At 53.0% G+C, this 16,914-nt stretch overlaps 1 protein-coding gene across 2 annotated transcripts in view; it reads left to right on the top strand.

Annotated features, from left to right (window-relative positions):
* The window catches only part of CACNA1B (calcium voltage-gated channel subunit alpha1 B), a 193,062-nt gene that overhangs the window by 80,786 nt on the left and 95,362 nt on the right, over positions 1-16,914 (top strand). For both annotated transcript variants that reach the window (XM_060153244.1, XM_060153245.1), the window contains exons 14-17: positions 1,859-1,990; positions 2,155-2,227; positions 12,039-12,156; positions 14,152-14,219. In XM_060153244.1, coding sequence (XP_060009227.1) covers positions 1,859-1,990; positions 2,155-2,227; positions 12,039-12,156; positions 14,152-14,219 — 391 coding nt within the window. The remainder of the gene's footprint in view (positions 1-1,858; positions 1,991-2,154; positions 2,228-12,038; positions 12,157-14,151; positions 14,220-16,914) is intronic.

Here is a 16,914-nt window from a genome sequence, read left to right as displayed (position 1 = left end):
CTTCTGGTTCTTTCGTTAGCTCGTTCCCCACGGTTTCACCCTGTCTCCTCTCTTGAAATCAGCAAGCCCACCTTTCAACCTCAAAGGATGACTCTGCTCCATAGTTGATGGAGAAAACAGAGGTTATCAGATGGATGTTTTCCCATCGTCCCGCCCCTAAGTCTGCTCACCTACCCTGCAGCCCTGCTCCCGTCCTGGCCCGACGGGACTCTGACCTTCTGACCTGAACTCCCAGGCCTGCCTTTTCCACTCGGGGCCGACGCTGCCTGGCCTGTCCTCGGTGGCAGGACGGGGCCCTGACCGTGTATTCAGTTTCATCCCACTTGGCTCTTCACAGCCTGGAAGCAGGTCTCTCCTTTTTGCCCACAAGGAGGCTGAGGCCCAGGCCAGAATGCGACACAGGCCAAACCTCCCCCCTCTCTGCCAGATCAGCAGTGCTGGGAAGGGGGGCCGCCCTTGTCCACAGCTGTCTCGGCAGCAGCAGAGCTGCCCTCACCCCAACGGCCATGGCCGTAGGACTCCACAGTGGTACCCGAGCCACCCCGAGGCTCTGAGGCTCCCACCCCGCGAGCGGCTGGAGCGCGTGGCCCGCACGTGCCTGGCACCGGCCTCCGCGCAGTGTCCCTGGTGGCCCGGGTCACGACGACCGTGGGACGGTCCAGACCGAGCCTGCGCAGGTGGCTTGGGCTCCAGGCCCCCGCTGCAGTGACCGACACAGCCTCCCGGTCTTTCTATTCTGTTTTAAATCCAAACCTGAGGCCATTCGAGGTCAGGACAGTTTAACCGTGGAGGAGCTTTGACAGGAGTTCGGTCGGCTTGGCCCACAAAGGCTGCTGGGTGCCCTGCGCCGCCTGCCCTCCGTGCGCTGCTGCTTCTGCGGGAGAAGGGGCTTCAGGAGGTGACGGCCGGTGCTGCCCTCTCCTTGGTCGTGGGCCTGGCATCTTAGCAGCTCCGTTTCCTCCTGGAAAGCGGGTGGCCCCTGTCCTGACGTGGGCTGACCTACACCCCGCCCATCCCACGACAAGGCTGTTTGGAGTCTTCCAGCCCATCTCCCGTTAACTCTCACCTACCTAGTCAGAGAGCCTGAGGAGGATGGTGGGCCTCTGTGAAGCAGCCTTGGGGACAAGGGCCCAGGGATGCCCCAGGCAGATGCCCTAGTCCAGGGCAGAGGACAGCAAGTGCAAAGGCACAGAGGCATGTGGTACGTCCGCCTGGGCTCTCCTGGGGGTCGCAGCTGGAGGGGACTCATCACCCAGCGAGCCAGCAGCAGCTAGACCGTGGGCAGACCTCAGGGGGCCTGTGAGCCAGGGGGGGCCAGCTGAATGAGAGGGACAGAGTCTCGGACCCCCAGGAGCGTTGGAGGGGTGGGGTGGAAGGGAGTCGAGGCTGGAGGGCTGCTCCGCACTGTGTGGCCCTGGCCCTCTGGGAGGGGCCGCTGGGGTCAGCGTCTGCACCCTGTGCCCGGCCTGCTCAGTGGAGGCTCTTTGCGCGGGGACCCGTGTGCTGAGGGTGGCGATGCTGATGGCTGCTCCAGTGCAGCCCCTTCTCCTGTGTGGCCGTGGCCCTCGCTTCCCGCGAGTTGGCCTGAGGGGGTTGAGGGGCGAAGGCAGCGTGGTCGTGGGGGTGGGGAGACTGGGGAGCAGGTGTAGGAGGCGACCGTGAGCTCAGCGCTGGACCCTCGGCGTCTGCTGTCCCCGTGGGCAGGGGGCGGGCGCGGCCCAGACGGGTGGTCTGGACCCCTGAGAAAGCACTCTCCACACACCGAGCGTGGGCCCTCAGGCCAGCAGGCGCCGGAAGCCGCAGGCACGTGCGTCCGTGTCCGGGCGTCCAGGCGCTCGGACCAGGCCTCTCCCCGCAGGTACTGGAGCTCCCTGCGGAACCTGGTGGTGTCGCTGCTCAACTCCATGAAGTCGATCATCAGCCTGCTCTTCCTGCTCTTCCTCTTCATCGTGGTCTTCGCCCTGCTGGGCATGCAGCTCTTCGGGGGACAGTAAGTGAGGCCGGGCCCCGGACGCAGCGCTCAGAGGGGATGGTGCTGCCCCGGGCGCGTCCTCCGCTCCCCTCCCTGAGGGTCCTGAGGGGGGCCGCTGGCACCAGACGCAGCCCGTCCAGCCCGATGGAGCTGCCTCTGTCCAAGACCCTTGTTCCTGTCAGGTTCAACTTTCAGGACGAGACTCCGACGACCAACTTCGACACCTTCCCCGCCGCCATCCTCACGGTCTTCCAGGTAAGGCTCCCGCTCCTGGCTCACTTCTGGCGTGTGGGGCCCCCCTGCCGGGTGTGCAGGGCACGCAGCCTGCCTTCCCCGTCGGCCCCTCCCGCCTCTGACGTGCGCCCCCCGCGCTGGGACCAGGTCGGGAAGGAGCTGCCCGAGGAACAGGTGGACACCTTGGGAGGCCCTGGCTTCAGGTCGCCACTTACCTCTCTGCCCCCGAGACCTGGAACCGATCACAGCCGTCGTCCATTGAGAGTCGAGTGGAAAGCACTCCCCAGGCTTCTCCCTCCAATGGCTTGGCCCCAGCGGCCCCTGTTTCCCTTTGTGTCTGGAAACATGCCGCCCGCAGCCCCTGGGGACGCTGAGCCTTGGTTCCCTCTTGAGGACTCTCCCGGTTCAGCGCCGTCCCCCTCACAGAGCTGTGGCCCCTGGGTGCCCCACAACTGGCCTCACCAGTGAGCACCCTCCGCCACACCTGAGGCCAAGCAGGACAGGCGGGGGCGGCGGGGGTGCCCACAATGGCACTTAGGGAAGCCCACAGGCTGCAGGTGCTCTGGCCGGGGCCCTGCCTGGCTCCTGGCCTCTGGGGCCGCTGGCGCTGCCCCCCAGCCAGCGCTGGAGCCTCAGTGAGTGTATGGGGGGGACCTCGGGGCTCCTCTCTCAAAGGAAGGCGTCTTTCCAGCCGACCGTTAGAACCACACTAGACACTTGCTGACAGAGTGACTCAGGCTCGTGATGTCACCGCAAGCCCCCTCCCGACCTGGGTGGAGCAGAGCAGCTCTTTTCCCAGAGGCTCGTCTGCTCCCGGCCTGGCAGGACTCCAGACCCCGGGCTGTCATCGTTCTGTTTCCTGTCCGACCCCACTTTCGGGTCCTGTGGCTTCACCGTCCTCTGAGCTTTAAGGATTGGGTTGCCCGTCAGCGTACTACCCTTCGCACCTTCTCCATCAGAAGCATCGCCAATGGCTTGACTGACTCAGAGCTGGGGAAGCGTCCAGCCCTTTAAGGAGGCCGAGAGAGTGGTCGAGGCTGGAGGAGGCCGAGAGGACGGCCAGGACAGACTGTTGGCCCAGCCGGGCCTGTGACGCCCACAGGATGATGCTGGGTCGAGGGCCTGAGACCCAGGCCGGAGCCCCTGCTTCTGAATGGGGTTGGAGAGGGCACAGGGAGGCATGTGACCGGGGGAGAACAGCTTGAACTCTGCTCCTGGTGAAGCTGCCTGACCACGCCCACAGGTGGAGGGTGAGCCGCTCCTAAGAAACTGAAGCAGCACACTAATGCAGGCGCCGTTAACCCTCAGAGGGTGAAGGAAGAACTCAGCACAAAATCACGGAAGAAAGCCACCTCGGAACTGAGGATCTCCGGTTAATGCGAAAGATAACTAAGTAACATTCCTGGAAGTAAAAGACACAGCTGCTTAAATAAAAAGTGGAGGCTGAACCGCACACTGACATGATCCTCTCAAGAACGCGGAGGACCTGAGCCAGCTGCGGCTCAGAGGTGGAGAGGGAGGGCGCCAGCGATGTTCCAGAAAGAGCTGAGACCTGGACACAGCCTGATACAGAGAAAATCTTGAAATCTGTTCCAGAAAGACAGAGCTCCTGCAAAAGAATGCCAGTCTGATGGCAGGCCTCTCGTGGCAATGATGCCAGAAGGTCTGGGAAAAGCAACTTTAAAGTATTGGAGGACGGTCCCTGTTGGCCTGGAATCCCCACTCAGAGAGCCGCAATTCGAGGTGGAAGAAAGACACACCCAGACACAGATTCTGAGAGTCACAGCCAACTGCTGAAAGCGCTGCAGACACGGATATGGATACGTCTAGGAAAGAGGATAAATGGGGAGAAAAGGTGCATTAACCCAAGGAGAAGCAGAAAAGCTGGGCTATTTCAGAAACTGAATAATTTCTGAATACTAATTGAATAATTGAAAAATCGACCTGCCCTGGAGACATGCTGACAGATTTACAAGTGAATTCTGCTGCATATTTCAGAAAGGTTACTCCAATTTTATACAGACGACTCCAGGGAAGTTAAAGAGGAAACACCCACCCTTTTATGAGACTGGAATAACCTTGATATGAAAACACTAGACAAGGGCAATATAAGAGAACGAACATATAGATTACTGTCACACACAGAGAGACAAAACGTCCTGAGGGAAGTACTGGATGTACTTAAAGATCATCTTTATGATCAACTTGAATTTATCCTAGAAACGCAAGATGATTTAACATTAGAAGGTCTATTAATGTAATTCATCTTAACAGATTAAAGAAGGAAAAAAAACACATATGATCAGAGAAAACATTTGAACTCTAGCAAAAGCACAGCCAAGCACCAGAGAGAGAGGCAGATGAAACAAGACTGACAAATTGTGTTGATTGTTGAAGCTGGGTGATGAGTACGTAGGGATATATTACACTCTCCACTTTGTATGTTTGAAACTGTCCATCGTGAATTTTTTTTTCTAAAAGAAAATCCCATGATAAAACCCAACACTCCTTGCAAATAAAAACCCTTAGCAGATTATGCTAGTATCAGTGGTCTTAGTGCAGTAGAATAAGAAAAAAATGAAATAACATTTCTCAGGATTGCCAAGGAAGGAAGAAAAATGTCATTATTTACAGATGAAATACTTATATACACAGAACACTCATGTTGTCACTGCAGATGGACAGTTTGGTTATCCATAGACAAAAACGTGGAGTTGGATTTCTACCCTGTAGCAGATTTGAATATCAGTTCAGATGAATTAAGACATAAATGTGAAGAGCGACTCTGAACTTTTAGAACATACAGGAGAGTAATGTTACTGACTGAAAGCAGGGAAAGCCTTCTTAAGGAAGATGTAGAAAAGCACAGATCATAAAGGAAAGCTTTGACAGATTTGGCTATTGAAATACAAATTTCTGTGCATCAAAAGACACCATAAAAAGGTCAAACGAACAAGTCATAGGCTGGGAGTAGATGTTTCCACAGCATTAGCTAATAACCAACAGCCAGACTAAATAACCAATAACCAGAATAAATCGAAGACTTCCACAAATCAAAAAGGAAAGACAAATACTGCAGCAGGAAAGGGCAAAGTGTACAAGCAAGGAACTCGGGACAGGAAATCGGGCTGATGAGTAGACCTGTAAAAACCGTCATCTGTTTACGCGTAGTCAGGAAATGCAAAGTAAACCCACCTGTCAGTTTAGTTGAAATTAAGAAATCTAACAGTCTCAAGTTTTAGAGAAGATGTGGAGAAATGAGGATTCCTTTATGCTGTTGGTGGGTTGGTAGAACCACTTTGGAAAGTAATGTCACAGTATCTAACCCACCGGAACTCACACAACAGCAGTTGCTGTTGTGGGTATGTGCTCTGGAAGGTCCCTGGCCTAATGCACAGAGAGAGACCTGCGAGACCATCACAGCAGCATCGTGTATGATGGCAAAACGCTGGAAACCTCTTGATTGTTCATCATCAGGAGAGTGGATAAGGAGGGTGTGTTCCGTCTGTGCAGCAAGACCGTGAATGACCTAGAATTAACTATATTAACATGGATCACAAGCAATGTTAAGCTAAAAAAAAAAGAAAAGCAAGATTTGAAATAATACAAGGCATATGATACTATTTAACTAATTTTTTAAATTGAAGTATAGTTGATTTACAATGTTGTGTTAATTTCTGCTGTACAACAAAGTGATTCAGTTATACATATATACCTTCTTTTTCCATTATTTTCCATTATGGTTTAGCATATGATACTAAATATTTAATAAGGATGGAAACATCTTGTTTCAAAACACATTGCATAACAAGTTTATGGTATATATGGAAGTACAGGTGTAAAAGCTTGCATGGGAATGTTTAACACCAAATTCAGGGTGAGGTGGGCTTGGGGAGAGGAGGAATGAGACTGGAGATTTCTATTGAGGGAACTTCAGCTACATTTTAAAGTTTTATTTCTTAAGCTGGGTAATGGGTACACAGAGCTTTAAATATTATTCATTGTACCTTTCTGAATGTTTGAAATAGTACATAATTTAAAATTAAATGGGTACAAAAAGATAAACTAAGTAGACCTTAACCAAAAGAAAGCTGGTGTAATGTTAACATCAGCCAAAATAGAAGTGAAAAAGAAGGTGAGAAAAAAGCTGTTGTAAAAATCAGGAAGTACATTACGTAACAATAAAAGGAAGATGCAGCCTAACGGCACGGCTCAAAAAGCATACCAAGCAAAACCCGACAGAATTACAGGGAGAAATCAACAGTCCACCCTCTTTTAAGAGACTTATACTTCTATCAGACTGAAGGATGAAGCTGATCAGGGATTAGACAGGATGTAAAAGAACTCACGAGCACAGCAGTCACAAATCGGCTGGTGCGCACAGAACTTGCCGATTGATAGTGAATAAAATAGCCGTTATTTGGGGCACAAGGAGCATTCACAGAAACCGATCACTTGTTAAGTCGCTCTGGAAATTTCTACAAGCATTAAAGAATCACAGTCCTACAGCGCACATTCTTTTTTTTTTTTAAATTTATTTATGTTGTTTATTTTTCTTTGGCTGCGTTGGGTCTTTGTTGCTTTGCGCGGGCTTTCTCTAGTTGCAGCGAGCAGGGCTACTCTTCGTTAAGGTGCGCAGGCTTCTCATTGCGGAGCACAGGCTCTAGGCACGTGGGCTTCAGTAGTTGTGGCTCGCAGGCTCTAGAGCACAGGCTCAGTAATTGTGGCACACGGGCTTAGTTGCTCTGCAGCATGTGGGATCTTCCGGGACCAGGGATCGAACCCGTGTCCCCTGCACTGGCAGGCAGATTCCGAACCACTGAACCACCAGGGAAGTCCAGCACATTCTTGATATTACTTAAATAAATAGAAAGCACTAGTAAACAGTCACTTAAGATCTTCCCCATATTTGAAAGCTGAGGGTTTGGGTTGAAGAAGACAGCACAGTGGGCAGTACAGAATATTTAGGACTGAACAATAATTAGCAAAGCTCATAGGATGAGTCTGAAGCAATACTTAGAGGAAAACTTAGAGTCTTAAAAGCAATTATCAAGATAAGGGAATGACTAAAAATAAATAAGTTAAGTGCTCATCTTAAAAATCTAGAAAAAAGAATAATAGAGTAAACCAAAGAGAAATTGAAAGCAGGAAAAAATGATGCTAAGAGCAGACATTAATGAAACATAAAACTAAAATACCAAGATAACAAAATCCTAAAAAGCTCGTTCTCAATAAGGCTAATAAAGTAGATAACTTTATAGCAAGACTGATCAAGAAAAAAAGCACAAATAAAAAGTATAGCCCAATGCAACAAACTAGTGAATATAATGAAAAAGAAGCAGACTCACAGATAAAGAGAATAAAAGAGTGGTTACCAGTGGGGAAAGGGGAGAGGGGAGGGGCAATATAGGGGTAAGAGGTACAAACTATGACGTATAAAATAAGCTACAAGGATATATTGTACAATATAGGGAATATAGACATATTTTATAATAACTATAAATGGCATATAACCTTTAAAAATTGTGAATCACTGTATTGTACACCTGTAACTTACATAATATTGTACATCAACTATGCTTCAATAAAAAAATATTTTTTTTGAAAGTATAGCCTAAAAGGGAGGTATAACTACAGAAAAGGGAGATATTTTTAAAATCCCAAAAGAATATTATGGCAACTTGATGCCAATAGGTTTGAAAACTTAGATGAAATGTGCACTTCTATAGGAAAACATCAGTTACTTAAATCAGCTCAAGGAGAAAAAAGAACTGGATAATTTTATAACCATTAGAGAAATGGAATCCCTAGTCAAAGCTCTCTTCCCGCCTTCCTGCCTCCTGCGCAGGGCTCGGGGAGTTATAAGGTGAGTTTTGCCACGCCTGTAAGGAACAGATGATAATGGACTCAGACACTTCCAGAGAAGGGAAGAAACCATTTCATGGGGCTAGGACAACCTTGACCCCACAGCCCGGCAAAGACAGTGTAAGGAAAGCAAAATGCAGACAGAGCGTGAGCTCTGTCAACCAAAAAAACTGCAGGAGGCTGCAAATAAGAAGTGTTTTGGGGTCTTAAGAACTGCAACTCAAGAGACACAGATTTGGCTAAAATAAAAAGAGTGTCCTGGGGAAGAGAAAGAGTCGGGGGCTTGGAAGACAAAAGCCACGAGGCTGTGCTCTGACGCAAGAAGGGAACTGTGTGTCCTTCAAGGACGGCTGTCACCAGGCATTGTAGGGTAGGTGTCTGATAAGCGTCTTGAGTTCCTGACACGTTCTGGAGGCCTGCATTAGGACATGAAGTGGTCAAAGGTCAGATTCCATCCAGGCCTCCTGGCTCCACTTCAGAGAGCTCTCTCCTTCCACAGATCTGTGAGGCGGGGGCTTTGTTTTGTCGACTGAGGATGCCAAGTGCCTGAAGACTGCCTGGCGCACAGCAGGCGGGCACTCTAAGTGTTCGCTCAGCGAAGGCAGATGCAAATAGTCTGAAATGGGGCACTCAAAAATCAAATCCAACTGTGTGTAAAATAGAACCTCATGGCTCAACTGTGCTTATCTCGGTAATACAGTAATTTGTCAATGTAATTTCCTGATCTCTACAGTTTAAAAGAGAAAAATAAGCATATCAATAGATTTAGAAAGATAGAATATTGATATGATGATGAAAAACATGTTATACAAAGAACTTAAAATACTGAGGACTCAAAAAAAAAAAAAAAACCAAAAACAAACCCACAGCTAGTTGGGTGATAGCTAATATGGATGGGTTTCTTTTTTTTCTTTTTTTTGCGGTACGCGGGCCTCTCACTGTTGTGGCCTCTCCCGTTGCGGAGCACAGGCTCAGCGGCCATGGCTCCTGGGCCCAGCCGCTCCATGGCATGTGGGATCTTCCCGGACCGGGGCACGAACCCGTGTCCCCTGCATCGGCAGGCAGACTCTCAACCACTGCGCCACCAGGGAAGCCCAGGTTTCTTTTCTGAAGAGATGGAAATAAAATTCTAAATTCAGAATTCTAAATTGTGAATTTAGAATTCAGTTCTAAAATTGACTGTGGTAATGGTTGCACATATTTGTGAATATACTAAAAACCATTGAATTATACACTTTAAGTGACTGAATTATATGGTATGTTAATTATATCTCAGTAAAGCTATTATTTTACAAAGACCGTTGCAAACATCACAGATAAAAGATTGTTGGTGGTTAATTTTATGTCAACTTGACTGGACCATGGGGTGTCTAGATTAAGCATTATTTCTGGGTGTGTCTATGAAGGTGTTTCTGGATGAGACGAGCATTTGAATTGGTGGACTGAGAAAGCAGATGTGGAAGCCTCACCCAGTCCACCGAAGGCCTGAGTAGAATAAAGGGGCTGAGTTAAGGGAGAGTCTGCTCTCGCTGCCCGACCATCTTTGAGCTGGGACATCCGTCTTCTCTTGTCTTTGGACTCAGAGTTGGGCTGAAACTTACACCATTGTCTCTCCTTGTCAGCTGTGGGTCTTGGGACTTATTCTCCATGACCACAAGATATACCCAGACATCTCCCCTTGGTTCTGTTTCGCTGGAGAACCCAGACTAATACAGATTGAAAGCATAGCTAAGGATATCTAGTATTCAGGCAGTTGAAGTCAATGTAATAAGAAAAAGAAAGAGGCAGAAGAACTGGAAAGGAATAGACAAAATAGTTATTATTTACAAATGGTGTGATTATTTACATAGAAAACTCAAGAGAATCAATTAGAAATAATAAGAGAATTCATTGTTGCTGAACACAAGGTCAACATAGGAAAAATAAAGCTTTTCTATATAACAGTATCATTCAATTAGAAGATTCAATTAAAATGAAAGACTTCATTTACAGTAGTAACAAAAGCTATGTTATCCAGAAATAAATCCACAAAAAGTATGCAAGACTTTTACAGGTGAAATTATAAATTGTTATTAAAAGACCGAAAGAACTGAATACCTATGTTTATAAATGGGACGCCTTACTGTGGTAAAGGGATCCGTTCTCCCTAATTTAATTTGGGATCCAAATCCCAACAGAACTGCTCTTGGAATTCAGCATATTGATTCTGTGGCAGAGTAAATGGCCAAGGATAGCCAGGACAGTTCAAGAAGGAGTGATGTGCCCCTCCATATATCAAGACTTATTATAAAGCTACAGTAATGAAGATTGTGAGGTATAAAGACAAAGTATCAAAGAACAGACTAGAAAGCCCAGAAACATGCCCAAGCCTATGTAGGAAGTTGCTCATATGAAAAAGATGGCATTTTAAATCAATGGGAGCGGGATGGGATGGTCAAAAAACGAGCCTTCTGTGTGGAAGAAAGGAGGTCTTCATCCTCAGGTGTGCACAGAGCAGTAACCACAAGCCCTAGTTGGATTCGAGACCTAAAAGCCAAACTTTAAAATGATTTGAAGAAATAGAGGAAAATTATTTATGACCTTGGGACGGAGAGAGATTTCTTAAGGGGCAAAAAGCAGAAACCATGAAGGAAAAGACGGACACATTTGACTTCATTCAACCTCTTTACAACACAAACAGTTAGAGGCAGAAAGGACACCAGCAGAAGGTTTCTCCAGTAGACATTGCAGATAGAGAGCTAGCATATACAAGAATACTTAAGGAAGTCAGTAAGAAAAGGTGAGTTACCAGAAATCCAAGCCAAAGTGTTGAAAAGGCCACAGAAAGGAGATCTGAGCAGCCACTGGATACAAGACAAGATGTCCCGCCTGCCTGGCTCTTCCGTTCACCGCTCCGGCCAGGAGCTATCAAAGGGTGTGACTGCGCTCAGTTTGGGACGAGGGTGTGAGGAAGACAGAGCCTGCGTTGCTGGTGGGACTGTAATTTGGGATAAACACTTTGGAAATGTCTAGTGAAGTCAAAGGCGTGCAGAACCTACGATCCAGCAGAACCAGTTCTAGACAAACTTCATGTTCACAGTGGGACACACCGGCAAAAACCTCGGAAGTGCCTGTTGGGGAAGATGGGTGAGTACATGGAAGGGATCTATGCAGCACCTTCCACGAACAGTGGATTTATACGTGTCCACCCGGGTAAACTTCAAAGGTAAACGAGTGAATGAACGGAATGATGATGTAGTCTGACACCTGCCCGTGCATGTTTAAAACACACGTGGTGTATTTCATTTATAGGCGTGTGTGTGTGTTGTGTGGTGTAGGACCACAAAGACTGGAGGCCCCCCAGGTTCACGGTTGGGGTTGCCTGTCGAGGGTGATCGTGGGCAGTGGGACCTGATGCGAATATGACAAAATGTTAGCAATTTCCATTCTGAGTGGCAGACACACGAGTGTCTGTTACCTTATCCCCTTGTACTTTCCCCCAAATACAAGTGAAAAAGAGGCACGTGTTTCCCGATGGGGCAAGGACGGCATTTAGCCGCCCTCGTGGCCTGGACCCCCTGGGCCAGGGGAGGCAGGAGCCTGGAGGGTCAGAGGCCCTGTAGCTGTTGTCTGGCCGTGAGCAGCTTGTGCCCCTCTGCGAGCCTCAGTTTCCTCACTGGTGCGGCAGTGACCAGGCAGCTCTGGGACGTGGGAAGCTCTGCCATGGTCTCCTTGCCTTTGCTCGCCTTTCTCTCCTGCTGGGAGCTCCCTTTCCATTCTTGGCAGAAACCCAGAGCATATTCATCTTGACCCAGCCCAGCAGCCATGTCCTTCTGGAAGTTTCTCTGGAGGCTCCTGGGCCACCTTAACCATCATCCAAGGACCTGTGTGTGCGCACTCGTGTGCCCATGGGCTTGTGGGTGTGGGCGTGCGTGTGAACGCCGGTGGCTGTGGGGACATGCCCCGGCTGCTCTCCCGCCCTCTGCAGATCCTGACCGGGGAGGACTGGAACGCGGTGATGTATCATGGGATCGAATCGCAAGGTGGAGTCAGCAAAGGCATGTTCTCGTCGGTTTACTTCATTGTCCTGACGCTGTTTGGAAACTGTATCCTTCTGCCGTCTGGGCAAGGGGGTCGGTGCTTCCTGGGCCTGCTCTCCCCTCCCTCCCCAGGAGGACGGAGCCGGTGGTCGGCACGAATGAACGTGTGGGCGGCTTTCCCATGGAGGGTGGGCCGTGATGCACCCCTGCCCAGGAGCAGCTTGAGTTACAGATGCAGCCTGAGGTCGGCCCCGGGGGCCGAGGAAAGCGTGAGCAGCGCGTGGGGTGTCCCGAGGCAAGTAGCGAGGTCAGCTGGCGGGAAGACGTGGGCTTTGAGCCTGAGGGCAGCCATCTGTTTTGTTTTCACTTTAATTTAATTCAGAATTAAGTTGTGGCACTGGGCTTTTGAACAAACCTTCGCCCATGGAAACGCCCACCTGCAGAGAAGCGCAAAGGAAGGTCTTGTGCGGAGGATACTCCTCAGGCTTGTGTTTCAGGGTCTGGGCTGTGGGACTCTGGGGCGTCAGGGCAAGCCCAGCCAGGGAGGCTGTGCCTCAGGCCCCCTGACCGCGCCGCCCGGTTGGAGTGTGTCCCTGTGGCTGGGCCCCAAGGGGCATGGCCTTTGTCCTGCTCTCGGCGTAGCGAGGCCTCTGCGGGTGCCCACAGCTGTGGGCAGTGCCAGGAGGCAGCAGCCGGCCTTGGTGTCCTGTCCCGTGGGCCCCACTGGGGCCCTGAGCAGGCCTGTCTATGAGGCACTGCCCTGGGATGTGGGTCCCCCCTGAGTCCCAGGGCACCTCCTTGCCGGACAGGGGGCCTGACGCACAGGGGTCACGCAGAGCCGACGGCTGCTTGAGCGTGGCACTGGCCCAGAGCCGCTGGGATAACATGGGGCCCAGGGCTGTCCCTGGGCGTCTGTCCCAGGACCAGCAGGGTCTGAGACGGTTCGGCTGTCACAGCTGAGGGGAAGGGGCAGCTGGCATTGAGCGGGCAGCGGACACCCCATGGCAAAGGACTGCCTGCCCATCGTCAGTGTGCAGGGCACTAGGTGACCGGGAGGGCACCCGCCCGCGGGGGCCAGGGGTGGGCCTGGGTCTGCGGGGGCGGCACAGGGGTGAGGCACCGAGGGCTGGGGCGGGGGCGGGGGCGGGGGCGGGGGCAGCGCAGGGAGGACAGTGCTGCCTGGCGCTGAGGCTGGGAGAGGCGGCTCCGTTGACGGGAAACCTGAGGGGGTTCAGGTCAGCGGCAGCGCGAGGGCCTGGGCCTGCAGAGTTCAGATGGGCGGGGCAGGGCCGTTGGGCCCCCTGACCCTGGGACCCTGGGGAGTTACCTGCCCTCTGTGGCCTTTGTTTCCTCATTTCTGACTGGGGGCCATAGGAGCACCTTGTCGCGGCTCCCAGGGGGCACAGTGGGAGGACGCTTTGGAGGCGGCGGCCTCCTGCTGGGCACTCCCGTGGCATCTGCCATCCGCACGTTGCCCCTGCTGCTCTGGAGGAGGGGCACCTCGAGGGAGGGGTCCCAGGACTCGGCTTTGGTAAAGGAAGGTGGGAACGAAGCCAGGCATGTGTCCGTGAGCCTTGCCAGGAAGCTGGTCCGTCGGTCTCTGCTCGTGGGACCCAAAGGTGCCAGAGCCCACATGCAGCCTGGGTGCTTGTTGGGAGAGGTGGGGGCAGAGCGGGCAGCCCTTGTGCCCTCCTAGGGGGCAAAGGCAGATCAATCCAACACAGCGCGAGCTTCCGGCCTGGAGCGTCGGCCCTGAAGAGGGGGCGGGGGGAAGGGTGGTGTGGGCCTTCGAGGAGGCCGGGCGATGTGACATTGCATGAAGGAGGCCGGGTGGAGGCCAGGGGCCCACAGGACCCAGCGGCTGGGCTGGGCTGTGTCTGGGGCTGACGGGCTGACAGGGCTGGAGGGCCGGGGGTGGGGGCATGTGGACACCAAGGAAGGAGGCCGAGGCTGCTCAGGCCCTGGGGAGATGGGCCCCTGTGTTGTCAGAGGGAGCCGCGGTCTGAGCCTGGGAGAGGCTGTGCGTCGGAGGGCTTCCCTTCCTTAGCTGGAGCCGACCAGACACTCTGCTGAACGTCTTCCTGGCCATCGCCGTGGACAACCTTGCCAACGCGCAGGAACTGACCAAGGTGTGTAGGTAGGGACCCACCTGCAGCCTAGCTATGGGCGGGGTGGGGGGGTCAATCCGTGTCGCTCTGGATGCTGCTGCAGAGCCATGAGGAGGGCCAGGACCTGGGTTAAGGGCCATGTGACTGCTGTCCAGGGGTGTTTCCTCCAGGCCCTGGACAGGCAGGGCTGTGGGGAACGGCACCGAGGAGGTAGGCAGAAAGAGCATGCTGGGAAGGCAGATGGGCACGAGGGCAGCTCCTGGGAAGCCGAGACCTGGGAAGGATGACCGGAGAGGCAGGAGGAGGTGTGGGAGCTGGTGGTGGATGACATGGCGCAGACCAGAGAGGGGCCTGGAAGATGGGGGCCGGGCTGCCCTGGTCTCTGTGTGGAGTGGGCTGTGTCCTCTCAGGAGCGAGACGCATCAGGAGGTGGGCCTAGGGGCCATCCAGTCTGAAGACCCCAGAGGGCACTGAGGGACCCTTGTGGTCATTCCCGGTGTGGCTGGCTGAGCTCAGGCTGGCGCTGGGCAGCGCGGTCCTGAGTCGGGCCAGGCTGGTGCTGGGGGAGCAGTCGGTGCCTGTTCTCAGCAAGCCCGTGTCCCGGCAGGACAGCTTTCTTTCCAGGCTGTGCCCAGTGGGAGTCGTCTAACAGTCATGTCTCATCCTTGAGCCTGGTGGGGGACGTGATTACACGTGTCTCCCCTGTGGTTTCCCTCCAGATGGCACAACCCCCTGCCCGCTTACAGTCACCCTCTCTGCCCTGGGCAGTGCAGGCAGCCTGCTGTTTCAGCCTCAGGCTGGCGCTTTGACAAGCCCGGCTCCCGGTGCAGAGGGCACTCCTGCTGGTCAGGGGCTCTGAGCAGGCTCTGCTCCTTGCAGGCACGCGCACACTTGCTCTGTACGCCGGGCCTATGCCTGTGCGCGCACCTGTGTGTGTGGGTGTCTGTGCGCTCGCGCCCGCCGTCCCTGACAGCCTCCCACTTGTGTAGCACCCACTCCAGTCTAGCACATCCTAAGACTCTTAACACTGTCCCCGTTCTGGGGCTTGACTCGGGCCTTCCCTGAGGAAGGCAGGCGACAGAGATGCAGGTGTGCCACAGTGGTCCTGACAGCGCGTGCTGTACAGGTGCCCTGCTGCCCCACCCGGCTCCCTGCGAGGAGTGCTCCACGGGGGCGGCCCGTGCAGTGTGCCTCCCCCCACCCCCTAGCTGGGCTGGGGCAGTGCCTGTGGGTCTGGACTCCTCCCTTCTTCTGGGTGCTGGCTTCCGAGGATTGGGAATCCCCCTGGCGTGCCCATTTCTGTTGTTAGCCAGTTCCTAGACTGAACCTTGCCATTCAGGAGGGGCTGGAGAATGGCCCAAGGCTCTGGCTGGGGGGACCCGTGCAAGCACAGAGCACTTCTTGGGGTCAGGATTTACAGGACCACGTGAGCTAGGGGTGCCCAGCAGCATCGTCCTGGGCTGGGTGAGCTTGAGTTCAAAGCTCTCACTGCCCCTTCAAGGCTGTCAGTGGGTGAGGACATACTGACAGGCCATGTCCTTGGGGCCCTGTATCCATGCACAGCCCATAGGTGGTGGCCCCTTTGGGCAAACTGCCCTAATTCAGGAATTTCCTTGCTTTGGGAGTTGGGGCAGGTGGACGCCTGTCTGTGTCAGGCTATGGGGCATTCCTGGGCTGGCCAAGAGACCAAAGGGCGGACACTCCCTCCTTTACAGTCCCACAAATATATGGTAGCATCATTTATTTTGAAGTGGAAATAAACTCACATCGAGTTTGTTTGTAGAACACCAGTTGGAGTGATTTGAGGGCCGTAAACCAGGATGGAGCCCATAGCTGGAGGAACGACGTCTCTAGGGTGTTCTGGTGGGTCTAGCTCTGCCTCCCCTCTGAGGCCTGAAGTTTGAATGTCTCTTCTCTATGGTGGGAAATCTTCAGACAGCTAATAGGGGACTTAGTTGCCATTGCTATGCCTCTAAAAGCAGATTCAAGGACATTTGGGGACATGTTGGGAATGCCAGCTCCCAGGGGAGCCAGGTGGGCCCGGGATTGGGGTAATGGGGGATATAAGCATGGGCCCAGTGATCTAGCTGGACGGCACAGAGACTGGTTTCCCTCCCAGGGCTGGTAGACTCAGCCTAGAGCTGTTTATCTAGATCTGAGGAGCAGATCATGTTGGTTTTGCCTAGTGACATGGGGCCAGGGCTGGAGGGTCTGTCTGGATGTCCACTCCCTTCCCATGGAGAGGGCAGAGGCAGGGCGGGGTGTCTGCGCAGGTGCGCACACCTGAGCACATGCTATCCCGGGTGGCAGAGAGCCGTGGGGCTCCTCTCCAGGAACTCAGTGGGGAAGGGAACACAGGGCCAGGCATGGTCACAGGTAGACAGATGTGACCCGATGAGTGCAGGTGGAAAAGCTCAAAGGCTGCAAGGTGGCCCTGCTAGGCACATTGCTGGTGATGGTTCGTGTGGGTGGTGCAGGGCAGGGACCCAGGCTCAGGGTGGGGCGCCTGCCCCTCGCCCTGGCTCAGCACCCTGGGGAAGAGGTGACTTCGTTCCAGTGTGACAAGTGCTCTGGGTGGCGGGGGAGCAGGTGGGAATAAAGGAGGGGTGGGTTTGCATTTTGATGGAATAAAGACTAACACGTGGGGCTGGAGCTCTGGAGTGGGGCTGTCAGCTGTGAGCGCCCTGGGAAGGGGTGCTGACACAGAAACCCTGGG

The sequence above is a fragment of the Lagenorhynchus albirostris genome, chromosome 7 (genome assembly GCF_949774975.1).
Source record: "Lagenorhynchus albirostris chromosome 7, mLagAlb1.1, whole genome shotgun sequence".
Taxonomy (NCBI): domain Eukaryota; kingdom Metazoa; phylum Chordata; class Mammalia; order Artiodactyla; family Delphinidae; genus Lagenorhynchus; species Lagenorhynchus albirostris.
This window is presented reverse-complemented; position numbering and strand designations above follow the sequence as displayed.